This window comes from Anser anser, assembly GCF_964211835.1.
Source record: "Anser anser genome assembly, contig: HAP1_SCAFFOLD_73, whole genome shotgun sequence".
Lineage (NCBI taxonomy): Eukaryota > Metazoa > Chordata > Aves > Anseriformes > Anatidae > Anser > Anser anser.
In genome coordinates, this window is record NW_028154151.1 from 438,024 (window position 1) to 462,682 (window position 24,659).

General features: G+C 47.1%; 1 protein-coding gene and 2 long non-coding RNA genes across 3 annotated transcripts; all 3 read right to left on the bottom strand.

The window, feature by feature from the left end:
- Nucleotides 1–473: 473 nt before the first annotated feature.
- Nucleotides 474–5,478, bottom strand: LOC310890479. Its single transcript, XR_014577259.1, has 3 exons — nt 1,568–5,478; nt 1,038–1,096; nt 474–830 (listed from the first exon to the last, which is right to left on the bottom strand). It is a non-coding gene; the product is annotated as an uncharacterized lncRNA (long non-coding RNA).
- Nucleotides 5,479–6,403: 925 nt separating this feature from the next.
- LOC310890486 (zinc finger CCCH domain-containing protein 11A-like) lies at nt 6,404–18,659 on the bottom strand (the record flags this gene model as incomplete). Its single annotated transcript, XM_083852831.1, has 4 exons — nt 18,526–18,659; nt 17,888–18,007; nt 17,299–17,379; nt 6,404–6,426 (listed from the first exon to the last, which is right to left on the bottom strand). Exons 1-4 carry the CDS (start codon nt 18,611–18,613, stop codon nt 6,404–6,406), a joined length of 312 nt encoding a protein of 103 aa, XP_083708957.1. The 5' UTR covers nt 18,614–18,659.
- A 457-nt stretch (nt 18,660–19,116) lies between these two features.
- On the bottom strand, nt 19,117–20,581 carry LOC310890490. The gene is made up of 3 exons (XR_014577262.1): nt 20,428–20,581; nt 20,080–20,199; nt 19,117–19,297 (listed from the first exon to the last, which is right to left on the bottom strand). It is a non-coding gene; the product is annotated as an uncharacterized lncRNA (long non-coding RNA).
- Between the last annotated feature and the right edge of the window lie 4,078 nt (nt 20,582–24,659).

Below are 24,659 nucleotides of genomic sequence, written 5' to 3' on the forward strand. Positions count from 1 at the left end.
AGCACATAGCGTTATCGAAACTTATCAGATCCACAGCAAAAAGAAAAGCCCACGCTTCTATATTTCTCCTCCTTCTCCATTCACAGAAGGAAGAGACTGAAAACAAGCAGATTTGTGTTTACATTTACAGTTAATGTGAAAAATGGTTATTTGTGAAATACATCACGTATTGTTTCAAGCTACAAACAACTCGCTCCCACAAAGGAAAGACTTTTGACCTCAGCATGCAACCCCAGTTACAAATAACTTCCTATCTACCAGCGGGCCGCGTTCCCCTGGCACTCAGTCACTCCGCAGCACGGCAGCCACCTTTGTTCTAAGGATGGCAAATTCTACTTAGAAACGCTCTGTAGAAGAGTGATGTTGTCCCCTTTTAACACGATCCGGCCTGCAGCACAGAGAAGGGAAAGAGGGGATTAGAGAGAGCCCAGAACCTGAGAATAATCTCGTGTTTTCAGAAAGTGTTTGTGTGGTTGAGCAGGGTTTTGCCCATCACGCAGAGTGCAGGCCGCCTGGTATTACACGTTTCAAAGACCAGAACTGGTCTCAGGCAGGGACAGATTCTCCTTCATTCAGCAAAATCAGCAGCTCAAAAATCATCAGGGACAGAGATGTAGCCAGGAATTGCTCACTGAACTTCAACAGCAAGGCTCGTCACACGGTTGGTACGTCTCAGTGCTGCTACCTAGAAGGCTCACCCGGGCAGGTTTCAGACCGCGCGTCACTCGGGTTGCACAGACACACGACACACCCAGCTGTTTCCTTGATTTTGTCTTGGAGTGAATCTCCTCTGCGTCGTCCAGCGCCAAATTCACGTACTCGTCAAAGCCCTACAAATCGGCAACAGTGGCAATTAGTTCAGCAACAACACGAACCATCGTCAGCTTTGCTGACCCAGGCTGGACAACGAAGACTAATTGTTAGAGAAGCACGATTTCTTTTTTCCCTTGGGCTAGTTTTTCTTGACAAGAAAAAATAGGATTGTGAATGAGGGAAAACAAACTAACGATGTAACGTGGGGTCGTGCTGACACTCACGATGATGCAGCCTTCTATCCGCACGTTCACTTGCTCAGCCACACCTGGATCCTCGAGCTCTGCAGAACGAAGGAGGAGAGTAAATTGGAACACAAACACCGCGAGCAGTTTTGTTCTCTCTCGTGTGTTCAGAAATACCCGCTAACCATAGCCGCTAGAGCTCCCAAACACTCCAAGGAGCAACTCTCAGGGGCAGTTTCAATTAACAGTCTGACATTTTAGAGTCTTATATGACTGGGTGAATACTACACGTTTGCTGAAGGACACGTTTCCAGTCACAAGGGAACACTCCTGCACGCCCGGCTGCACGATCCCACTCCCGTTAACACGAGGGGGAAACGCCGGGCTGCGCAGCAGCTCCTTGTACCCACCAGCACGCCGCACAGCTCTCCATTCCCCACAAACCTGCCCCGAGCAACGGGTGGGAGCCGAAAACTCAGCGAGGGAGATCCCCGGACCCTCCCTGCTCCCCCCACCCCCCCCAAATCCCCATCCCCATCCCCTCCCCGTCCTCTCCCCGCGCTACTCACGCTCTGCAGGTAGCGGAAGATGAGGTTCTGGGGCACTGCGTGAAGGGCTCAGCACGGGGACAAGAGCTCCAGGCCCGGGACAAGGCCTCAAGACAAGGCCTCAAACCCTGCAACGAGGCCCCAGGGCCCCGGGACAAGGCCTCAAGGCCAGGGCCGAGACCCCTGAGGCCCGGGCCGCCCCCCACCCGCTCCCCCGTCGCTCCCCAGCCGCAGGAAGGCTACGATGGGCTGCACCATCACCGTCTGCACCTTCTGGTCCTGCCCGCGGTACGCCATGGCTGCCGCCGCCTCGCTGCTCCCGCCGCCCCTGCTGGGCCGCCTCCGGAAGCCCCTGAGGCCGGGCGGGAGCGCGCAAGGTACGCTGGGATGCTGGAGGAGCGTGGGGGGCCGCTCTAGCAGGCCGGGAGGACCGCGTCTCTATGGTTGCAGGCAGGGGTCCCTGCGCTAGCTTTATTGGTGAGCAGCGAGGCTGGGGGGGGAGGGGGGCAAGACAGCCTTAAATAAAATACAAATATAAAAAGTGTTATAAATGGCTGAGTCCCAAATAGGATTACAATCAAAGTTTACAATTTATTAAACGAATAGAGGCAAGCAAGCAGCGCTGGGTGCGCCGGGAGTCTCTGCTCCCCCAGGACGCACACCTGTTACGTAAGGCGGCTGGTTTTGATGCTCCCAGGCTAATACATATTCATTACTACTTCGAGAAGAGGCAGGGTTATTAGAATTGGTTTCCGGAATCCGAAACCCCTCCCAGGGGCGCCTGCGTACCAGTCTCTGGTGGTCTCTCGGGGCTTGCTCGGGCTGAATGCTGGTTGTCTTCCTCCCAGGCTTTTGTCCTTCAATTGTCCTTCAGCTCCCCCTTCCTCCTCGTTTGGGAGCCTCTGCGCCGGATTTCAGAAACTCTAGCAACATCCCCTGCAGTAGTCAGCACTTTTCCCTAAAAACCCCTTTGTTCTCTTATCACCTAGACCCGGGCCTCGATGTTAACCCTTCAAATCCCTTAGTGACACGAATTGCTGGACCATTCCTTACAAAAGGAAGGATAAAATATGTAGAGGAGCAATGGCACACGCGAAAGCCCAGCGCCGCGGGCAGAGGCAGCGAAGGTTGACGGCAGAACAGTGCTCGGTTTGAACACGGAGAGGGAAAGCGAGGGGAAGGTGGCCGAAGCCGGCCGCAGTCTCTGAGCTCTCCTCCTCCTGATTGTTTTCTCTCAAAGCCATTTCTGTCTGTGTGCGGGCACCCGGAGCCGGCAGAAGTCCCCGTGAAGTCCTTCGGCAGGACGGAGTGCTGCGTGGGCTCCAGTGAGAGAGGGAGTTAGGAGAATCTTATCAAGTAGAGATAGAGCGCTGACAGCGTTAAACTAGGATGCTACTTAGCGTCTTTGCTAACTATGGTGCATTGTGCCAATTAACTAAAGCAAGAAGCCTTGGGCCCCTTACCAAGGTCAGTCTCCTAATAAGAGAGTGAGCCTGTCTTAAGAAACTGGGAGAAACTGGTCCTGCAGGTGGACAAGAGCCAAGGAGCAACTGAGTCTGTGCAAAGACAAGAGGTCAACTAGCGGTGACGAGGAAGAGTCATCAATCTTCATGCCCACGACCTCCCGTGCTGCCCAGCGCTGAATAAACATACCTACTTTACAATCTCACTGATTGTGGAGTCCCTTTTCCGCAAGTCACTAGCAGCGGTTTCTTCCGCAGAGGTTTTCCCAGAGCCGCTTCAAAGCTTCCCTCGCGGAGCTGGGGCGTCGCAGGGGGTCGTCAAAGCACGCACGCGCACACACACACACACGCACACACACACACACAGGCGTTGTTGTCCAAACAGAAAGTATTTACAACAAATTCGACAAGCGGTTTTCCTCTGCCAGCAGCAAATGCCTGAGGGCCCCTACAGCTTCACAAATCATAGCACAAAGAGCCTAAAGTTCCTCTAAAATTTAGGGAAATGATTCAAAATAGATCTGCTAGGGGAAAACGATCACTGGCGGCAGGGTACACAATACACGCGAGTCTCAGCTCTCCTCCGCAGGGTCAGTGCCCACGCCCAAGTGCGACGCTGATGGCACCCGAACATTTGCTGTAGCAGGCAGCAGAGCCAGCAGCTCAGGGGAGCAATTTTAAAAACCAGGAGGCACTAAAACCGACCCTTAATTGACCCAGTTACTGCAGGAGAGTCCCGACTACTCGCCCTGGAGTCCTACTGTCACCAGCAAAAAGCACCAACCAAAGCTTGGGGGAACTTTGGTACAGCACAAGAGAAGGGAGTGGGGGTAGCGTAGCCGTATCGCAGAGCTGCTGCTTTTCACACCATTTTATCATCCCTGATAATTGAAAGTAAGGCCGGGTGGGCTGACCCCACCACCACCACTCCTGGCAGCATGTTTGGTCCACAACGCTAGAATAATTATTTTGCTCCCTCCCGCCTCTACAGCTTCATCATCTGAAAAGATTACAGTCAAAACAATGGCATACACAAATAAAAGTCAAGAGTTGACATAGTAACTCCGGGATTTGGGTATCAACTGTCCGAGAAATCAGAACACCCAGGCTTCACAATGTGCCCAACATCGAGCTGTGCCAAGGGGGGGCGGAAGGAAGAAGCTTTCCGTTTGAGCCTTCAGAGCATCGCTCCATCACTACGTCAATTCACAGCCACCACAGCGTGCTGATGGACATCTTTCTGTGCCAAAAGAAACAAGTGCTTTGTCCTCTTGATATCAAAGGTAGCCACCTATAGTTACGGAACCATGCACAAGACCTTAACTCTGACCAGCAGGAAAACTTAGGACAACTGAGTGCAGATCCTGCCAATTTCTACCAGTTCCAACTGTGCTTTAAGTCTCATTGCAAAGCCTCAGTTAGAAAAAGGATCACCTCAGGGTATCCAACAAGAAGAAGAGTTGTTTTCTTTTTTTTTTTCTTTTTTTTTTTTTTTTTTTAATATACCATAGGACTATGCAGTTCAATCATCAATCATCTTGGAAAGCTCAAGGAGGAGGTCATCCTCATCCTTCCCTGGGTCCAAGTCGAGCTCGGCTTCCAGTATGCCGTCTGAGAGTTCCCAAAGTAGCATCTCTAAATCCTCGTCTACAGATACGGGCGCGTTGCCTGTGGAACTCAGCTGGCGTGTCCTTGCTTCTTCTAGCTGGGAAGAAGCTGAAGTCGAGCTTGAGAACTCCATTGGCTCCACGGATTCTGCCTGGCTTCCAAGATGTGCTTCAGGTCTTGGCAGAGCAAGGAAGAGAACAATCAGTATATGCCATTTCTTAACGGGAAATCCCTTTTCTGCAAATCGGCTCTTAAAACCGTAGCCAACCCCTCCTGCACTTCAATCTTACCCAGGGATTGTTATTCAGTTAACCCAGGGCTACATTTAGAGCCCAATATATTAGCAGGTACATTTTTCAGTTTGGGGGTTTCTCTGTGAAGCCAGAGCACCCGGAGCCTAGCAAAGATGGGAAACCAACATGGCCTCCCGGAAGCCCAGTGTCCGAGAACTACATCTCCCGGCATGCTCTGGGAAAACAATATGGACTCCCGGAAACCCGGTGGCCAAGAACTACATTTCCCAGCACTCCCCAGAAAATTGAGCCTCGCAGCTCTGTTACATTACCGGTTTCGTGTTTATGGAGGGTTTTCCCGCCGTTTTGGGGGGTTTCCCCTCAATTTCGGGTTTTCAGCTCTCCATTTCAGAGTTCTTCCCCGCAATTTTGGGGTTCCTTCCCCTAATTTGGTGCTTCGCCCCCCCCCGACTTTTGGGGTTCCCCCTCCATTTTGGGGATTCCCCCCAATTCCAAGCCCCCCACAATTTTGGAGGCCCCCACCATCCTTTCTTGGCCTGCCACCCTAATATTAAGGTTCTTTCCCCCAGTGTTGGGGTTCTCACCACATGTTTGAGGTTCCTTCCCTTAATTTGGGGCTTAGCTCCCCGGGACCTGGGGCTTTAACCCCAATTTTGGGGGTCCCCCCCAAGTTTGGGGATTCCTCCCCAGGTCTGGGGGGGGGTCCACATTCAATTCTGGAATTTCACACTTCCTTTTAAGTCTTCTTCCCCCCAATTTGGGGGTTCACCCACCCAATTTTGGGGGTTCCTCCCCTAATTTGGGGGGACCCGACCAATTTTGGGGGTCCCCCCCAATTGTAGAGTCCCCCACCCTCCTTTTTTGGGTTCCCCCCTAATATTAAAGAGTTCTTCTGCCCAATTTTGGGGGACCCCACAATTTGGCCGTTCCTTCCCCTAACTTTGGGCTTCAACCCTTCGATTTTGGGGGGGGCTCCCCCCCTCTTATTTTGGCCTTCCGCCCTAATATTAGGCCTAACCCCTAAGAACCTTGACCCCTAAGCCTATGGCAACCACGGATCTAACCCTAACCCCTACCCCAACAAACCCTAGAAACCCTAACCCTAAAAACCCTTGCAGCCCTAACCCGATAAAATTTACCACACTAAACCCCTGAAGACTGTTCTGGGGGGTCCACATTCAATTCTGGAATTTCACACTTCCATTTAAGTGTTCTTCCCCCCCAATATGGGGGTCCGCCCACCCAATTTTCGGGGTTCCTCCCCTAATTGGGGGGGACACAACCAATTTTGGGGGGGACACAACCAATTTTGGGGGGGACACAACCAATTTTAGAGTCCCCCACCCTCCTTTTTTGGGTTTCCCCCAATATTAAGAGCTCTTCCGCTCAATTTTGGGGGACCCCACAATTTTGACGTTCCTTCCCCTAACTTGGGGCTTCAACCCTTCGATTTTGGGGGGGGCTCCCACCCTCTTATTTTGGCCTTCCGCCCTAATATTAGGCCTAACCCCTAAGAACCTTGACCCCTAAGCCTATGGCAACCACGGATCTAATCCTAACCCCTACCGCAACAAACCCTAGAAACCCTAACCCTAAAAACCCTTACAGCCCTAACCCGATAAAATTTACCACACTAAACCCCTGAAGACTGTTCTGGGGGGTCCACATTCAATTCTGGAATTTCACACTTCCATTTAAGTCTTCTTCCCCCCAATATGGGGGTTCGCCCACCCAATTTTGGGGGTTCCTCCCCTAATTGGGGGGGACACAACCAATTTTGGGGGGGACACAACCAATTTGGGGGGGGACACAACCAATTTGGGGGGGACACAACCGATTGTAGAGTCCCCCACCCTCCTTTTTTGGGTTCCCCCCTAATATTAAAAGTTCTTCCGCCCAATTTTGGGGGACCCCACAATTTTGACGTTCCTTCCCCTAACTTGGGGCTTCAACCCTTCAATTTTGGGGGGGGCTCCCACCCTCTTATTTTGGCCTTCCGCCCTAATATTAGGCCTAACCCCTAAGAACCTTGACCCCTAAGCCTATGGCAACCACGGATCTAACCCTAACCCCTACCCCAACAAACCCTAGAAACCCTAACCCTAAAAACCCTTACAGTCCTAACCCGATAAAATTTACCACACTAGACCTACGCCTAAAAGCCCTAACCCTAAAAATTAAGACCCTCTAAACCCTAACCCAAAACGTAAAGATTCTCAAAGCCCTAACGCTGGAGACCCTAACCTTAAAAAAAAAAAAATAAGACCTTAAAACCCTAACCCTAAATACCTGACCATAACTAAAACCCTAAGACCCTAACCCTAAAAACCCTATCAACACTAAAACCACAAAATATTTTAAAACCTTAACACACTAACCCCCAAACCCTAACCCTTATAACTCCAACCCTAACAACCTTAAAATCCTAACCCTAAACCCTGGAAACCCTAACCCTGAAACCCAACCCTAGTGCCTTAGCCCTGAAACCTTAAAACCCTAACACCTTATTAGAAACACTCTGTAACCAATACCATAGGCTCAGGCAAGTATCTCAGTGAGGTAGCATTTTTATTCACGATTGCAATGGCAGGCGTCCCACAAGCCACCTACCAGTTCCATAACACAGTTTATATAATTTTTTTTTTCCTCTCGGTGACCAGGACCCTCCCCAGTTTCCCCATTGACTGGGTAATCCATGTTCACAATCTATCCAGTGCTTCACAGAAAATACACAGCTGCTGGCCTGTTACTAGTCAATTTTATTTTTTTCTTGACTGTTTTCCTCTTTGAGGTGGTAATGTTTCTTACACCGTGATTTCCACCCAATTGCTCTAAGGATTCTGGTTGTCTGCATTTTACAAGGTTGTCTGTTAAGCTTTCTTATCACTGCAAGCATATATCAATACCACCTTCCCTCCCTCTAAACGATGTAACTCTGTGCAAAAACATTTTTATTCCCACAACCTTGATCCCCTTACCCTAAAATCCTTATTCTCTTTAACCCTAACAACTCTAACCACAACCCTAACCCTTCATATCAACCCCCCGACGCTAATGACACTGACTAATGATCCAAACCCCAAACCCCAGGCAACCAACAAAGAAACAGACACAAAGCTGGAAACTACAAAAAAGGCAAAACCCTGGATACAGACCCCAAATCACAAACACGCTACCAAAATGCTACAGAAAAGCCCCAGACGCAGGCCCCAAGCACTACAGCTAGGCCCCAGAAGCTCTAGACACATCCCAAAGCCAAAATGCAATCCCCAAACACTACAGAAAAGCCCCCAAACACCAGACACAGGCTGCAGAAGTCTACAAGCAGGCCCCAGCCACACCCGGATGCAGACCCCAACTGTCCACAAGCAGCTCCCAACCCCCCCCCCCCATGAACTGGACCCCCCCCCACCACCACCCAGATGCATGCCCCAGGCCTCAGCCCCAGCCCCAGCCCCCACACCCCAGACTCAGGCCCCAAAGGTGTACAACCAGCTCCCAACTGCCCCCCTCAAAGGGAGGCCCCAAAGCCTGCCAGAGGACCCTAGAGCGTACAAGCAGCTCCCAACCCCCCCGGCACAGGCCCCAACCCCCCCCCAGACACAGGCCCCAAAGGTGTACAAGCAACTCCCCATCCTCCCCAGAGGCACGCCCCAAAGGTGTACAAACAGCCCCAACCCCCCAAGACCCAGACCCCTACAGCGTAGAAGCAGCTCCCAACCCCATGCCCCCAAGGCACATGCCCCAACCCCTCCCCCAAGGCAGGCCCTAACAGTGTACAAGCAGCTCCCACCCCCCCCCAGACGCAGGCCCCAAAGGTGTACAAGCAGGCCCCTACAGTATACAAGCAGCTCACAACCACCCCTCCAAAGGCAGGCCCCAACCCCCTCCAGATGCAAGCCCGAAAGGTTAAAACCAGCTCCAACCCCCCAACCCCCCCCCGCCCCGCGCAGACGCAGGCCCCAAAGGTGTACAAGCAGTTCCCAACCCCTCCAAGGCAGGCCCCAAAAGTGTACAGGCAGGCCCCTACAGTGTAGAAACGCTCCAACCCCCCCCCCTTCCACCTCGAGGGAGGCCCTCCCCCCCCAGTATACACGAAGCTCCCAACCCCCTCTCAGAGGAATGCCTAAAAAAGTATACAAGCAGCTCCTAACACCCCCACCTCCCCCCCCCCCCAAAAGAGGCAGTCCCCAAAGGTGTACAAGCAGGCCCTCAAATCCCTTAGGTGTACAAGCAGGCCCTTCAAATCCCTTAGCCCCTGCGCCAGCTTTATTGGCGAGCAGCGAGGCTGGGGGGGGAGGGGGGCAAGACAGCCTTAAATAAAATACAAATATAAAAAGTGTTATAAATGGCTGTTATAAATCCAAATAGGATTACAATCAAAGTTTACAATTTATTAAACGAATAGAGGCAAGCAAGCAGCGCTGCGTGCGCCGGGAGTCTCTGCTCCCCCAGGACGCACACCTGTTACGTAAGGCGGCTGGTTTTGATGCTCCCAGGCTAATACATATTCATTACTACTTCGAGAAGAGGCAGGGTTATTAGAATTGGTTTCCGGAATCCGAAACCCCTCCCAGGGGCGCCTGCGTACCAGTCTCTGGTGGTCTCTCGGGGCTTGCTCGGGCTCAATGCTGGTTGTCTTCCTCTCAGGCTTTTGTCCTTCAATTGTCCTTCAGCTCCCCCTTCCTCCTCGTTTGGGAGCCTCTGCGCCGGATTTCAGAAACTCTAGCAACATCCCCTGCAGTAGTCAGCACTTTTCCCTAAAAACCCCTTTGTTCTCTTATCACCTAGACCCGGGCCTCGATGTTAACCCTTCAAATCCCTTAGTGACACGAATTGCTGGACCATTCCTTACAAAAGGAAGGATAAAATATGTAGAGGAGCAATGGCACACGCGAAAGCCCAGCGCCGCGGGCAGAGGCAGCGAAGGTTGACGGCAGAACAGTGCTCGGTTTGAACACGGAGAGGGAAAGCGAGGGGAAGGTGGCCGAAGCCGGCCGCAGTCTCTGAGCTCTCCTCCTCCTGATTGTTTTCTCTCAAAGCCATTTCTGTCTGTGTGCGGGCACCCGGAGCCGGCAGAAGTCCCCGTGAAGTCCTTCGGCAGGACGGAGGGCTGCGTGGGCTCCAGTGAGAGAGGGAGTTAGGAGAATCTTATCAAGTAGAGATAGAGCGCTGACGGCGTTAAACTAGGATGCTACTTAGCGTCTTTGCTAACTATGGTGCATTGTGCCAATTAACTAAAGCAAGAAGCCTTGGGCCCCTTACCAAGGTCAGTCTCCTAATAAGAGGGTGAGCCTGTCTTAAGAAACTGGGAGAAACTGGTCCTGCAGGTGGACAAGAGCCAAGGAGCAACTGAGTCTGTGCAAAGACAAGAGGTCAACTAGCGGTGACGAGGAAGAGTCATCAATCTTCATGCCCACGACCTCCCGTGCTGCCCAGCGCTGAATAAACATACCTACTTTACAATCTCACTGATTGTGGAGTCCCTTTTCCGCAAGTCACTAGCAGCGGTTTCTTCCGCAGAGGTTTTCCCAGAGCCGCTTCAAAGCTTCCCTCGCGGAGCTGGGGCGTCGCAGGGGGTCGTCAAAGCACGCACGCGCACACACACACACACGCACACACACACACACAGGCGTTGTTGTCCAAACAGAAAGTATTTACAACAAATTCGACAAGCGGTTTTCCTCTGCCAGCAGCAAATGCCTGAGGGCCCCTACAGCTTCACAAATCATAGCACAAAGAGCCTAAAGTTCCTCTAAAATTTAGGGAAATGATTCAAAATAGATCTGCTAGGGGAAAACGATCACTGGCGGCAGGGTACACAATACACGCGAGTCTCAGCTCTCCTCCGCAGGGTCAGTGCCCACGCCCAAGTGCGACGCTGATGGCACCCGAACATTTGCTGTAGCAGGCAGCAGAGCCAGCAGCTCAGGGGAGCAATTTTAAAAACCAGGAGGTACTTAAACCAACCCTTAATTGACCCAGTTACTGCAGGAGAGTCCCGACTACTCGCCCTGGAGTCCTACTGTCACCAGCAAAAAGCACCAACCAAAGCTTGGGGGAACTTTGGTACAGCACAAGAGAAGGGAGTGGGGGTAGCGTAGCCGTATCGCAGAGCTGCTGCTTTTCACACCATTTTATCATCCCTGATAATTGAAAGTAAGGCCGGGTGGGCTGACCCCACCACCACCACTCCTGGCAGCATGTTTGGTCCACAACGCTAGAATAATTATTTTGCTCCCTCCCGCCCCTACAGCTTCATCATCTGAAAAGATTACAGTCAAAACAATGGCATACACAAATAAAAGTCAAGAGTTGACATAGTAACTCCGGGATTTGGGTATCAACTGTCCGAGAAATCAGAACACCCAGGCTTCACAATGTGCCCAACATCGAGCTGTGCCAAGGGGGGCGGAAGGAAGAAGCTTTCCGTTTGAGCCTTCAGAGCATCGCTCCGTCACTACGTCAATTCACAGCCACCACAGCGTGCCGATGGACATCTTTCTGTGCCAAAAGAAACAAGTGCTTTGTCCTCTTGATATCAAAGGTAGCCACCTATAGTTACGGAACCATGCACAAGACCTTAACTCTGACCAGCAGGAAAACTTAGGACAACTGAGTGCAGATCCTGCCAATTTCTACCAGTTCCAACTGTGCTTTAAGTCTCATTGCAAAGCCTCAGTTAGAAAAAGGATCACCTCGGGGTATCCAACAAGAAGAAGAGTTTTTTTTTTTTTTTTTTTTAATATACCATAGGACTATGCAGTTCAATCATCAATCATCTTGGAAAGCTCAAGGAGGAGGTCATCCTCATCCTTCCCTGGGTCCAAGTCGAGCTCGGCTTCCAGTATGCCGTCTGAGAGTTCCCAAAGTAGCGTCTCTAAATCCTCGTCTACAGATACGGGCGCGTTGCCTGTGGAACTCAGCCGGCGTGTCCTTGCTTCTTCTAGCTGGGAAGAAGCTGAAGTCGAGCTTGAGAACTCCATTGGCTCCACGGATTCTGCCTGGCTTCCAAGATGTGCTTCAGGTCTTGGCAGAGCAAGGAAGAGAACAATCAGTATATGCCATTTCTTAACGGGAAATCCCTTTTCTGCAAACCGGCTCTTGAAACCGTAGCCAACCCCTCCTGCACTTCAATCTTACCCAGGGATTGTTATTCAATTAACCCAGGGCTACATTTAGAGCCCAATATATTAGCAGGTACATTTTTCAGTTTGGGGGTTTCTCTGTGAAGCCAGAGCACCTGGAGTCTAGCAAAGATGGTTCAATTTTTGTAGCAAGAGGCACTTTGCCACCTTGCTTAATTTTCCTGTTAAAATGTTAAGAAGTCTCCATCTGCAAATATCTGTTTGCTAAGTTAGTCATTTTTCCCACGGCACACTCAGCAGAGTTTGCTCCCCACTACAGGAAGCTGATCTGCAGCCATCACTTCCCTCTGCTCTCCCTGCACTCTTGTCACCTTGTATGTTTGTTCGGGTGGCTTTCTTGAGGACCAAAAGGCAGAGGACACTACTCATCATTTATCACCTCACGAGGAAGTAGGAGAACTTCACCTCATCCTCATTTAGGTATTCAGACAGAGCAAGAAGTCACTGGAAAGCTGTACCGACTTGCAGCATTTAAAGAAAGTAAGTCTAATTAAGCATTCCTGCTAGCTGCTAGAAAGTCATTTCACGTGACTTATTCCTCTGATGGATTTGGGCTTTAATTATCTCAGAACCCTCCTTTTTTCCCCACGTGTGACAGAACTTATGTTTCACTGGGGATATACACCGATTGAGAAAAAGAACAAGTTGTGGTCATCACCTGTTTTGGGGATTTTCTTCAAGTCTGGTGGCTGGGACGTGCTCCAGCGTGGCTGGAACAGCCTAGAAAGCAGCAAAACAGTATTTAGGACTCATGGGTAAAAGATTCCTTACTAGCTTTTTCCTCCATGCTGCTTCTCCTCTGGCATTGCGGAGCCTTAGCCAAAATACAAAACCAAGGTGCTCCTGAAGAAAGTTAATATTCACTTGGAGGTTACTAATGATCTTGTGTCTTTTAAGAACACAGCATTAATGGACAAAATCCTCCACACCAGAGAAATCACAGAATCACAGAGGACTAAGTAAATAGTGCCATTAATCTAATAAATATGGAAGGGTACTACAAGAATTCTGTAGGCAGCTACTGGATTTAAAAGGAAACAGAAAGCCTGTAGAACTTTTGAGTTTTCCATCTTTTCTCCTAGAGGAGGGTGTAAATTTTACAAGGGATCCATTTCTGCATTAGCCCCTGTCCTTACCATAGCTGCTTTTTTGGCTGGAGGTCCCATTGTGTCAGCGTCAGAGGCAGTCCGTGGCTTCACAGCTGCTACAGCAGAGGGAAAACTGCCAGGTGCCTTACGTTTCAGTGCCTTCTTCTTGGGGGAAGCGACTTTCCCATCCCAAGGCTTCGCAAACATGTTAAAGTTGGCTAGAGTAAAAGGAAGAGAGAACTGATACAGTCTTGCTCTGCCTCATGAAAAATCCACGTTCTCTTCCTCATTTCCACGGCCCGTCTACACAGTTAACTGTATTTGGCCAGAAGAATTACACTGCCATTGCCTGGATTCTCAGCAATATCTTCCACATAGTAAACTCCGTCTACCAACAATCCATACAAAGGAACAAAGGAACTGAATAGCTACAGTAAATCATAATCCAGGACGAGGGAAACTCAGACACAGAGCGATCCCAAGTGCAAGCAATACTCTAAGACGTTGTATGAAGTCTAGTAAGATTCACAAATGTTGACAGCTTTTGTATTTAAAGTCTTGCTCCCTCTAGGAAAGGAAAAGCAGCAGGTATAGTAAGACAAGAGAGTGTATGCAACTGTTGTACCAGCTTCCTCTCCCCTGCAGTGATGTCCCACAAAATCTATTAAGTTGTTCTACAAAATCCAAATTTGTAGAGTCATATTCTAGTCTCCCATTCCTGACCTAACATCTGGCTGGCAGGAGAAGAAACGAAAGAAAGCTGGGTACTTGTTTTCTTTGTGTGTTTATTTCCTCGTGTCCCATGAGACAGAGAGAAAGGCTACAATGTGCAGTGCATGCAGCCTTTAAGCCCTCCTTATCTCCCTCACACAATCTCATTTTACAAAGTTGATATAATCTTAACAACGAGGCCTTTGATCCTCTGTCATTTTTGACAGAAACTGGCCCCCCACATTAAGACGCTGATGCATGCTTTACAAACACATACACGTGTCAAGTTAAGCAACACATGCCAAAGAGGAAGGTGAACTTGAACTCAACGCAGGGAGGACTTCATACCATAAACAGATGGCAGAAAAAAACAGAATACCAAAATTAGACTAAAAAGCCCCTCAGTGTGTTAATTTTCTAGTGGGAAATACAGAATACCATCACGTAATTAACGAAAACAGACATGGTTGCACGTTCTGGCCCTTCTTTGCCTTTGAACTTTGTAGCCTTAAACTCTTTTATCCTCCGCATTGAAGGAAAAAGCAAAGCAGATCCTGAGCAAACGGAACTTGCTCAATACGGGAAGCACCTCACCGGGGCAGGTATTAAAGCATCTTATTACCTGATAGCTTTGTGTTCCATAACGATTTCTGCCCGGCTGGGGCAGGTCCAGGTTGTGCTGGGGGAGCTGGCACATTTCCTCCACTCTGCTGCATCCGCAGAGCTTTCTCGCGCTTTATTTCTTCCAGGGTTTTAACACGCACTTCTCCTTCTGGCTTGGCTTTACCTGCCGGCTCCTTCGACTGCACTTTGCTGGGCCCGGAAAGAGTGAGCACGCTCTGCTTCTTGGGCTCACCCTGAATTTTTGCCCCTGCGCTGGGATCTTTGGTTTTACCATGCCATTCAGCCTGGGCTTTGGCTTGACATTCTCGTCTCTGAAGAGCTCTCTCACGACGGATTTCCTCCAGTGTTTTCACATGGATCTCTCCCTTTGGCTTAGCAGCCTTCCCTGTCATCATCAAGAAATGAGAAGCACCAACATTTAAAGAGAGTCCAACAATAGTTTAAGTCTCCAAAATTTGTCACAGTACTAAGGAAAACTAAGCCTGAGCGTTCCCAATAACGCATCTTAGGACAATAGCCTAACATTCTCCTCCTCCTCTGAGCCACTTGTTGTATTTTGAAGACCAGCCCTATCCAGAGAGAGCTGCTACACAGAAATGCTAGTTTACTTGATTACTTTTTCAGACTGCATTTCAAATTCCTGCTCCCGGCAGTGGCTCTATTCTAATTGTATATGATGGTTCACAGAAGCAGCTTAAAACCTTGACAAGGCACAAGCGGAAAATAAACACACACCTAGAGCCAGATTTCTGATAGTGGCTGTCAGAAGAGCTTCAGCACTCAAGCAAGAGGAATCAGTTCTTTGTTTTCATTTGAATTCCTTTTTAGGGCTGTATGAAAACGGTCTAAGTTCACGGAAAGGAAGAAGGAGAAAGTATATTTAATAGCCAGTTGTTACCTTTCGCAGTACTAGTCCGTTGAGAAGGTAATCCTAGCCTCTCCTTCACAGACTTGGGAACTTGAACTGCAAAACAGAAAAAGACCAAATTAGGGAGGCTGCATAAACGTCAGCTTTGTGTTCACATTCGAAAACAAGGCAGGAAAGGTAACTTTGAATCCCGGCGATTAAGACCTCAGCCAACATGCAAAAAGAAACATCGCAGGAAAAGGACAAACAGAAAGCCTAAATACAAAACCCGTGAATCACATCCAGATGCCTGTTTAGTAGCTGTACCTCTCTTTGGTGCTTTGTCAGCATTTCCCGGAACCTCCACCTTCTTCCCCAGCCTTTCAGCAAGGCTGCGCTTCACCGGAAGGGCGCTTACATCAGCTTCAGACGGAGAAAACAAGGAATATTTTAAGAACATTTCTTTGCAGGAAGATTTGAGAACAGTCAACCACAAGCTTCTATTTTTCAAGCATATTTTCATAAAATTGCCTTTCAGCTGCTAAATGGTTTTTTTGCCATTTCTGCAGTCAACACAGATCTCCACTGCAACGCATTTTCCTCTCATACGTCAAAAATACTCTTCAATGCAGTCATATAGAGAAGGCGGCACCTAAATAACAGCTCATAAAAAGTTCTTACCCACGGAGGCTTTCCGTTTTCCTTGTTTCTCAGCAAGATCTAGTCGAACCACAGGTTCCTCCCCTAAAACAAAAGTAAAATTTTTCTATTTCATAGAAACCAGTAGCCAATAGAAATAGTATACTGTTAGCCCATGTCCAAAAAGAACCCAGCAAGGCACTGTTTTGACAGCTAAACCACACAAACTCATATTTCAACTATAATTAACTTAGAAAAAGTATCCATAGTCTCAGTGTTTGCCTCAAATTCCAGCTGAATGTAGTCGAGAATGAATCTGAGTCTGCTTGACAGCTATACTTTGTGCAGAACAGAGCTGCATAAGCAAGCAGAATATTATTAGGTACAAATGCTGAGAAATATTCCTTTCTAAGGTGAATGTCTATGAGTAGAAGTTCTTCTTCACTTCTTTCCCTTTCAAAGGAATTTGCACAACTCTAAACAATATAATTTATACACAGACTCCTATCGCACTACTGTCCACACGTGCCACTGTCAGCCTCTTTAAAGCTTCAGAAATTGCTTCTTACATAGCACTGTCCTCTAGAGCTCTTTCTTCTCGTTACTCTCCTGTTTTTCAGTTATCCCCCTATTTGCATACTGACACATTTTTTTCTTTCTCCTGCTACTGCACTTAACCTGAGCACCAAAGCTTTCCAGTACAACCAGGGACTTTCAGCATAAAAGCATGTTTTGAACAGAAGGCGGCAGCACCAGGAGGCTAACAGGGGTGAATTGCCTTCCTTCTTGCTTAACCTTCCAGTTTAGGAGTAATGAAATCAAAACAAAAGCATTAATTATTACCTTCCTCTGTAGACAGTGTCACAGTTCTCACCACTGTCCGGACATTTTCCTTTTCCGGAGCAGGAAAAATCATAGAATCGACGGGAGGAAGAGAAGATCTTGAAGGACCTTCTGCTCAGAGCAAGCAAAACATAAGGAAGTTTACCAAACAGAAAAAACTATCACGAAGAACAAAAAACTTTAATTATTCATTACTGTCAAACATACAGTGACCAGAGCATGCAAATAAGAGAGGTGACTAGTTTGCCTCTGGTTGCCCTTGGAATTCCCATCTAGAATACCAGCTGGCTGAGAATCAGGTTGCTCGATGCCCCCAGCTAAACATGGAAGTCTATCCCTCAAGCAGCTCCCAGCCACCATCACCTGCCATTCTGAAGCCAATCAAATTTCACTTCTTTGGCAAAATAGTTGGATTCACCAAAGCATAGCCAGCTACCCGGTATTACTGGAAGAGTTTTTTTTTGAAAGAAAAATCATCACACAGGATGAAGGTGAACAGGGTAAGGAAGCAGGGAATATTAACTCACCACCGTGTCTCTTAGTTTTTTCCTTCATTTTCTGCAATTTGATTTCTTCAAGTGTTTTTATTCCAAAATTCAGACCGTCCTCTGAAAACAGAAAACAGTTAATGAGACTAAGGCTTAGAGGCACTCACTGAGGACCACAGATCCTCAGGCTTCTTAGTGCTCAGGAACTTTCAGAAGCATTTACAATAAACCCTGTCAACACTCCTCACAAGTGAAACAACCATAGAATCAATGGCATTTTGCCCCTCCTTTCACCCTTCAGGGTAAAAACTGTAGTTTTAATTTTAATCCATTTACGTGATATTAGATCCCTCTATCGTTAGATATGGCTTTCAACAGTGGTTGCCAGGCTGCACGTGCAGCCATTTAAACTCCATGCTGTGACCCTGTTTTGTTCTCCAAAAGGAAAGAAAAGGAGTTCAACTTTCTGACCCAATGGGCACATGATGGTATCAGGGAGAAATGAGATCATGGAAATAACCGAGTCCATTCAGCACCCCTACATTCTGTTGTGTTTTTACGCCACATTGCTTTTGAGTTAATTGTCAAGTTCTCCTTCCGATTTATCCTACTACAGGTGCTGGAATACCTTGTTTAGCAGTAGTAGCACTGGCTTTCCGAGTGGAAATCATCCGTAATCCATTTTGGCCTTCCTCAGCTGGTTGCTGGACGGGAGTTTTAGTTTCTTCTCCTTCTGCAGAAAGCTGGTCTGAAGGGGAAAAATCTATTCAGTTATGCATAGGCCAGATTGTTCGTGATTATGTAGCTCATGCAATGACACTTCAGTCCATGGTTCCTATAAAAAAGTTGTTTTTTTTTTTTTGTTTTTAATACAGCTACACTGACCTGATGAACTCGTAAGTAGACTACCCTAGGACAAAACATCTAGGACTCTAGATTCTCTCTGCAGCTTTAACTACTACACAACATATTACTCTTCAGACAAAAAAAAAGGAATTTCCTTCCTAGTTTCACACAGAGCTTTACACAACAGACGAGCTAAAGCCAAGAGTGGTTCTAAGCTTTCCTCCAACATTTCAGGTTCTGTCCGCTGACTGCCAGACAAAGCCACCAGTGACCTGACCAGACTGCCTGCCCTATCGCTAGTCAGACCTCAGGTCATCTGTGATTTATACATTCATTTACAGCACAAATTCCTTCCAAGAACCAAAGACTTACACAATCATTTACAGCACAAATTCCTTCCAAGAACCAAACCATGCTCACCATCATCATCTTCATCATCATCTGCAGCATTGATTACAACTGGAGGGTGTGTAGGGCTTGGGACATTTTCCGAGTTTTCCACTTTCATCACCCGCCTTAGCTATGGAGAGGGATTGGACTGGACAGAAAGTTTGTTTTGCTGCAGTGACATCTGAGCCACTTTCAAATCATCGTCCGTGGACTCAGGCGGACTTGGCAGTGTAGCTAGAGGAAGAGGAGGATCATCAGTAATATGGCAGTTTAAAACTTTGACCACAATGCACGAAGATGGTAGCTAAGGCAGATAACCTGCACAGGCAATGAATGCAGCATCTCCTTTTGCCCATCCCGCCACTGTTTACACCGTGAACAATGACTTGCCTTCAAACAACAACACATCTCCCTACCACCCAGCAGAAGACGAAACAACAGAAAGCAAACTGCAAGGCAAATATCACACAAAGCAGAGAGAAGCTGAGCATGAAAGCAGAAAACAAATACCAGCAGTACAGCAGCAGTACACTCGGTTTAGCTGACCACCTAGGACTGCAGACCTTTTCCTGCACTCACAAATGGACGGTTACCTGATGTCTCCTACACTATTGGCACCCACTAAGTAATATGCAAAATTAATTCTTCAATACTTAAAGAAAAAGGACCTAAACTCACTCTTGCTTGGTGGTAAGAAGACGCCATCGATGTAACGTCCCTTTGCGTGATGAAAAGCACAGTTGGCTTTCTGACAGCCTACTGGCTGCTTCTGCCAGTAGCAGGGAATCTCACCGCGCTTTTTCTGAAGACAGAAAGAAAGACAAGCTCGTGATAACATGCACCTAAGGTTTGCAAAGAGATGCACAGTTCCAGGTCACGACAGCGATAGGGCTGTCACAATACAGTGCTGAAACATCATTCCAAAGGTCAGTTTATCACGGAAGTATAGTATTTCCGGGCATATTCACAAAGTTTGCAGAAGCTGTAACCACTATGCACGTTTAGCCTTGTCATCATTCAGTTTGAGAAGACAGGCACTCTCAGACATCAGTTTAGGGTGGGTTAAACTAATACACCTAGGATTATACTAGGATTATTCAGAGGGAAAAAGAACATCTTAAATTGCCTACGTTAACTCTATCCAGAACTACTTCTCGGAGACTTCGTTCTTCTGCACCTTTAACTTTCCCCACTGCTTCCTAGCCCAGGCAGCTAGAACAGCATTATCTGAAGGACTCCGGGACACAAGAGACCTGATAGATCATTATCAAGCCTGCTCTCAGGAGGCTAGTACAGCCTGTTTATTACCCCCCTGCTCCAGCAGGTTTTAGCAGTCTAGTTAGCGGTTATTCTGCATCTGTTGAGAAAATACTGTCGGCGTCTAATAAAAGAAAATCTTGCTAAGACATACCTAAGGCATTGATTTTATTTCCCTCTCCTTCCTCCCACCCCCTCCCCTGCTAACAGAAACCAGTGTAATTCCAAAGCAAAGGACTCTATCCTGCAAAAGCACAATCAGCACACCTACAGCACTGAAAAATGCTTTTGTTGATTTATTTTGAGAACACATCTTTAGGCACTCACATCGATTTCCATGTGTCTGAATCGGCAGACATTCCTGAAACAACGACCCTCCTGCCACAGCGTGCAGACTGTCTCGTTCCCCAGAGCAGCTTCACAGTGGCGGAAGGAACAGTTGTCTCCCTGTAACCAAAAGGAAACCAACAAGGAAAATATAGTACAGCCTCAAAAACGTCCATGCTACTGCTTCAGGTTGCTACAATTGAATTCAGAATCTATCTGGTTATCACGTTAACCAAAGACCAGTGTGCCTCCTCCTCCTACTCTACCCCTTCCTGAAAAAAATGAAAAAAAAAAAAAAAAAACAACAAAAAAACAAAGCAAAGCAAAGCAAAAGAAACCCAGCCATACCTTGGTACAGGTAGAATAGAAATAGAAGTAGCAATCGTCTCCTTGTTTAGACATGCCGACAAGTTCTGATAACAAGCTCGGGTTCTCTCCACAGGGACTTCCTCTGCTCTTGGAGAGAGCTGTCTTCACCCTTGCTTGGGCTGAAAGTCTTCCACTGGCTTGTGATCAGTGAAATCTTCTTTTTAAAAGTAACCCTAAAGAAAGTACCAACAAGTGAAAAATAATGAGTAACAAGCATTTTTCCAGCTTTCTTCTGTTCATCAAATTAGTCTCTTGAGGAGAGCAATGCCTTGAAATCAGCTGTTACGGGAACTAACACAATATTAAACTAAAGTTCTGTAAAGCTGCCAGGAGCTTTGTCAGCAAGTGTTCTCTTCCACGTCCTCAATAATATGCCTTGGAGCACATCCGGAAGCCTGAAAATGGAGTCACTTCTTCAAAAACCACCTGATCATACATGCAAGGCAATGATCAACTATGGCTACGAGTAACTTCTACAGAACGCAGTATGACGCATTAAATAGCACGTTCCAGTCACTGTGGGTCTTCGAGTTCACCTACCTGGACAACCTCAGCAAAGTTATCGATCTTCAAAGACTTCCAGTTAACTTCTCCTGGAGGCCGAACCAACACTGAATCCGTGAATTAATGATAAAGGGGTAGGAAGAATTTGCCTCCTCACTTTGCCAAGGGAGCCTCTCATCCACAATTCAAACATAGGATGTGCTTTTAAACAGCTTATAACTAATGGAGGAAGCAAGTCCATCTGAACACTCTCTCAGACTGGAGACAGCCAGGGTTAGTTAGCTCTTCAAAAAATAAAAACCAAAAAAAAAAAAACACAAAACAAAACGAAAACAAAAAAACCCAGTGCATTTAGAGATGAACTCGTGATTCAAAGTGGCTGCAAAAATGAGGCTCCATCTTCCACAGCCAGAAAATTTGACTTTTTTTTTTTTTTTAATTCAAAATTCAGTATGTTCCAACCTCTGGTCTTCAAGATTTCTTCACCTATTAAGAAAACACTAAAACCTTTCCCCGTCTTTATTACCTGTACAGCAAAAAACACACCAGTGCACAGAAATACACAAATTTGCATACGCATACACACATATGTGTTTAGACACACACACGAGGAGTGAGTGATAGAAAGTTAGCGAGAGCGACAGTGGAAATCAGAAGTTTTGCCTTTTTGACACAGAGAGCGCGTAAAAACTCTCTCATTTTGAGGGAACTAGAAAAAAAAGGAGGATCTACCAAATATTTTGATGAGTATGCCTTCGAGGCCAATGCTTTATACCATGAGTGATCTGGGGGCCAGCACACAAATATGCATACATATGTATCACACAGTATCACAGATTTCTAGGTTGGAAGAGACCTCAAGATCATCGAGTCCAACCTCCGACCTAACACTAAGTACTCCACTAAACCATATCGCTAAGCTCTACATCTAAACGTCTTTTAAAGACCTCCAGGGATGCTGACTCCACCACCTCCCTGGGCAGCCCGTTCCAATGCTTAATAACCCTTTCAGTAAAGAAGTACTTCCTAACATCCAACCTAAAACTCCCCTGTCGCAACTTTCGCCCATTCCCCCTCGTCCTGTCACCAGGCACGTAGGAGAACAGACCAACCCCCACCTCTTTACAGCCTCCTTTAAGGTAACTGTAGAGAGCGATAAGGTCGCCCCTGAGCCTCCTCTTCTCCAGGCTGAACAAGCCCAGCTCCCTCAGCTGCTCCTCGTAAGACTTGTTCTCCAGACCCCTCACCAGCTTGGTCGCCCTTCTCTGGACTCGCTCGAGCACGTCCATGTCCTTCCTGTAGCGAGGGGCCCAAAACTGAACACAGTACTCAAGGTGCGGCCTCACCAGAGCCGAGTACAGGGGCACAATCACTTCCCTAGACCTGCTGGCCACACTGCTTCTTATACAGGCCAGGATGCTGTTGGCCTTCTTGGCCACCTGGGCACACTGCTGGCTCATATTCAGCCGACTGTCAACCAACACTCCCAGGTCCCTCTCGGCCAGGCAGCTTTCCAGCCACTCATCTCCCAGCCTGTAGCTCTGCTTGGGGTTGTTGCGCCCCAGGTGCAGGACCCGGCACTTGGCCTTGTTGAACTTCATACAGTTGACCTCAGCCCATCGCTCCAGCCTATCCAGATCAAATATGTACATGCATACAGGATAAACATATCTATACACACAAGCGTGCACAGTATATGTCGTATGGTATCCATATGGAGAACAACTCGTAGCCCTGATCAGACACGTAGAGTTGCAATCAATTAACAGCAGGAAGGCAGCAGATCAAGGATACAGCAAGCTTTGAGAGGCAGGGCAATGCTCACTTTGCCAGTGGCATGGCTGCATGATACCAAGAATTTTGAATTAGTTTGATTTTTTGGAAGCAATTTGTTTTCTTTCTGCGCTGTAGCAAATACCACAGGTTTGCCATCACGTGCTGTTCCCTAATCCATATATCCATCATCATCCATTGCTGCAAGATCATGAAAGGTTAGAAAAGATGACTTAGGTCCAATTTAACAGCCAATGATTTTTCAATGACCAGAGCTGCAACAGATTTTATTTAGCCACAAGCAGGTTTTTTTTTCTGATGTGAAGTCAGATATTTTGATTTTTTTTTTAAGACACTAAATGTCATAAAACCTGCAACCAGACCAGATAAAGTTCAAATTAGAGTGATTCTGAAGCCTTTCATTAAAATGCTACACATTTCTGTGCAAATTATTTCTGACTCTTCTGGACAAAAGCGGATGAAATAGTTCTTACAAATTAATAATAAAAGGTTGGAACCTTTTACTCACACAAACACTAGTGAATTTTCCAGGAAGTATTATTTTGGCAGGGAATTTTCCCAAATCTAAAGTAAAGAGGGGAAAAGTTGGGTTCCCGTATTAGTTGTTGGTTTTGACTGCTTGACAAAGGGAATAAAAACAGTAGTTAAGTGCAAGGTTTCCTTCTCTTCTTTAGTATTGAGAGGAATCGTCACTTCTGACCTTTAGCACCTTCAGAAACACACTTAGTGCCATGCAGATTCCTCTGCATCTACTTCTAAAAATTACTGGTGCTCCTTAGCATGGAAGTTGGACTTGAAATCTTTTCCAGACTGAGCTCTTTTGAATGCCCAAGGAGCTCATCATTTTGCTTGTTGCCTTCCATTTTCCTGAACAGACCCAGAACGCTGTTCAGGATATGAATGGATCTGGTCTAAGGAATGGGAAGAAAGCAAAAACCAAGGATACCTCACAGCCCTAAATGCCATAAAAAGCAGTCACATTTTAAAAAAGATCTCCAAAGCTTTTTTTTTTTTTTTTAAACTGACATCTGCCAATATGGCGATCCAAGTGCTGAACAGAAACCAACTGAACTAGCCCCTGAAAGCCTGAATAAAAATGAGTAACTCTGGTGCACTCAGCAGGTCTGTAATAGAAGTTGGCAAGATTTTTAGATTTCTTTTTTCTCCAGGGTGCTAGTAAAGTTTTTGCGTTACGAGATTTTGAACTCTTTTTGTACAAAAGAATTACAGATGCACTACAGTCACGGTAGCTGGGGGTCTGGAAATACATGCCAACAAGTGTCATAAACTTTGCCTTTGCTGAAGGAAGATAACTAGTCCAAAGAAAACCTGCCTAGTTTGTTTTACAGGCTTGTCTTTCTCAGTATGGAACAAACTGACCTCCCTGGTCTAACTTTCCAGTTGGCTATTCTGCCTTTGTCCTGGAGAGAAGAGCAAGAAGGGAACAAAATATTTTTGCACTCCAAAAAATGCATTAGGGAAGGATTATCACACCTACCTAAGGGTAATTTCTTGTTTGTTTATAAAGCACAAAGTCTTTCTCTTGGACAGTCTCTGTTGCTGGCCTGTTTTGTGCCTTCCATTTATAATAAAGGTATTAAAGATGCTTACCCCGTTTTGGTGGTTTTTTATTTTAAGAACAGTGTAAGCGGACAGTCGGATGACAAGCAAGAAAGAACAGCATAAATCCTTGTTGTGACCCTGCTTTTTAATCACCCAGCATCAGCCTTGCTGCAAAACAGTCTCCGCTGATTTACCTGCTTGTTAAAGCACCCCACAGGCTGCAAGTGTTGTGTGCTAGGTGTCAAATTATATTTAACGGTGCATAGGTAAACCATTCATCTTCCCATGGTCAAAGCACAGAACAGCCTCCTGCTAACACAGCTCATCCTTGCTGTAACTGCTTTTAAACC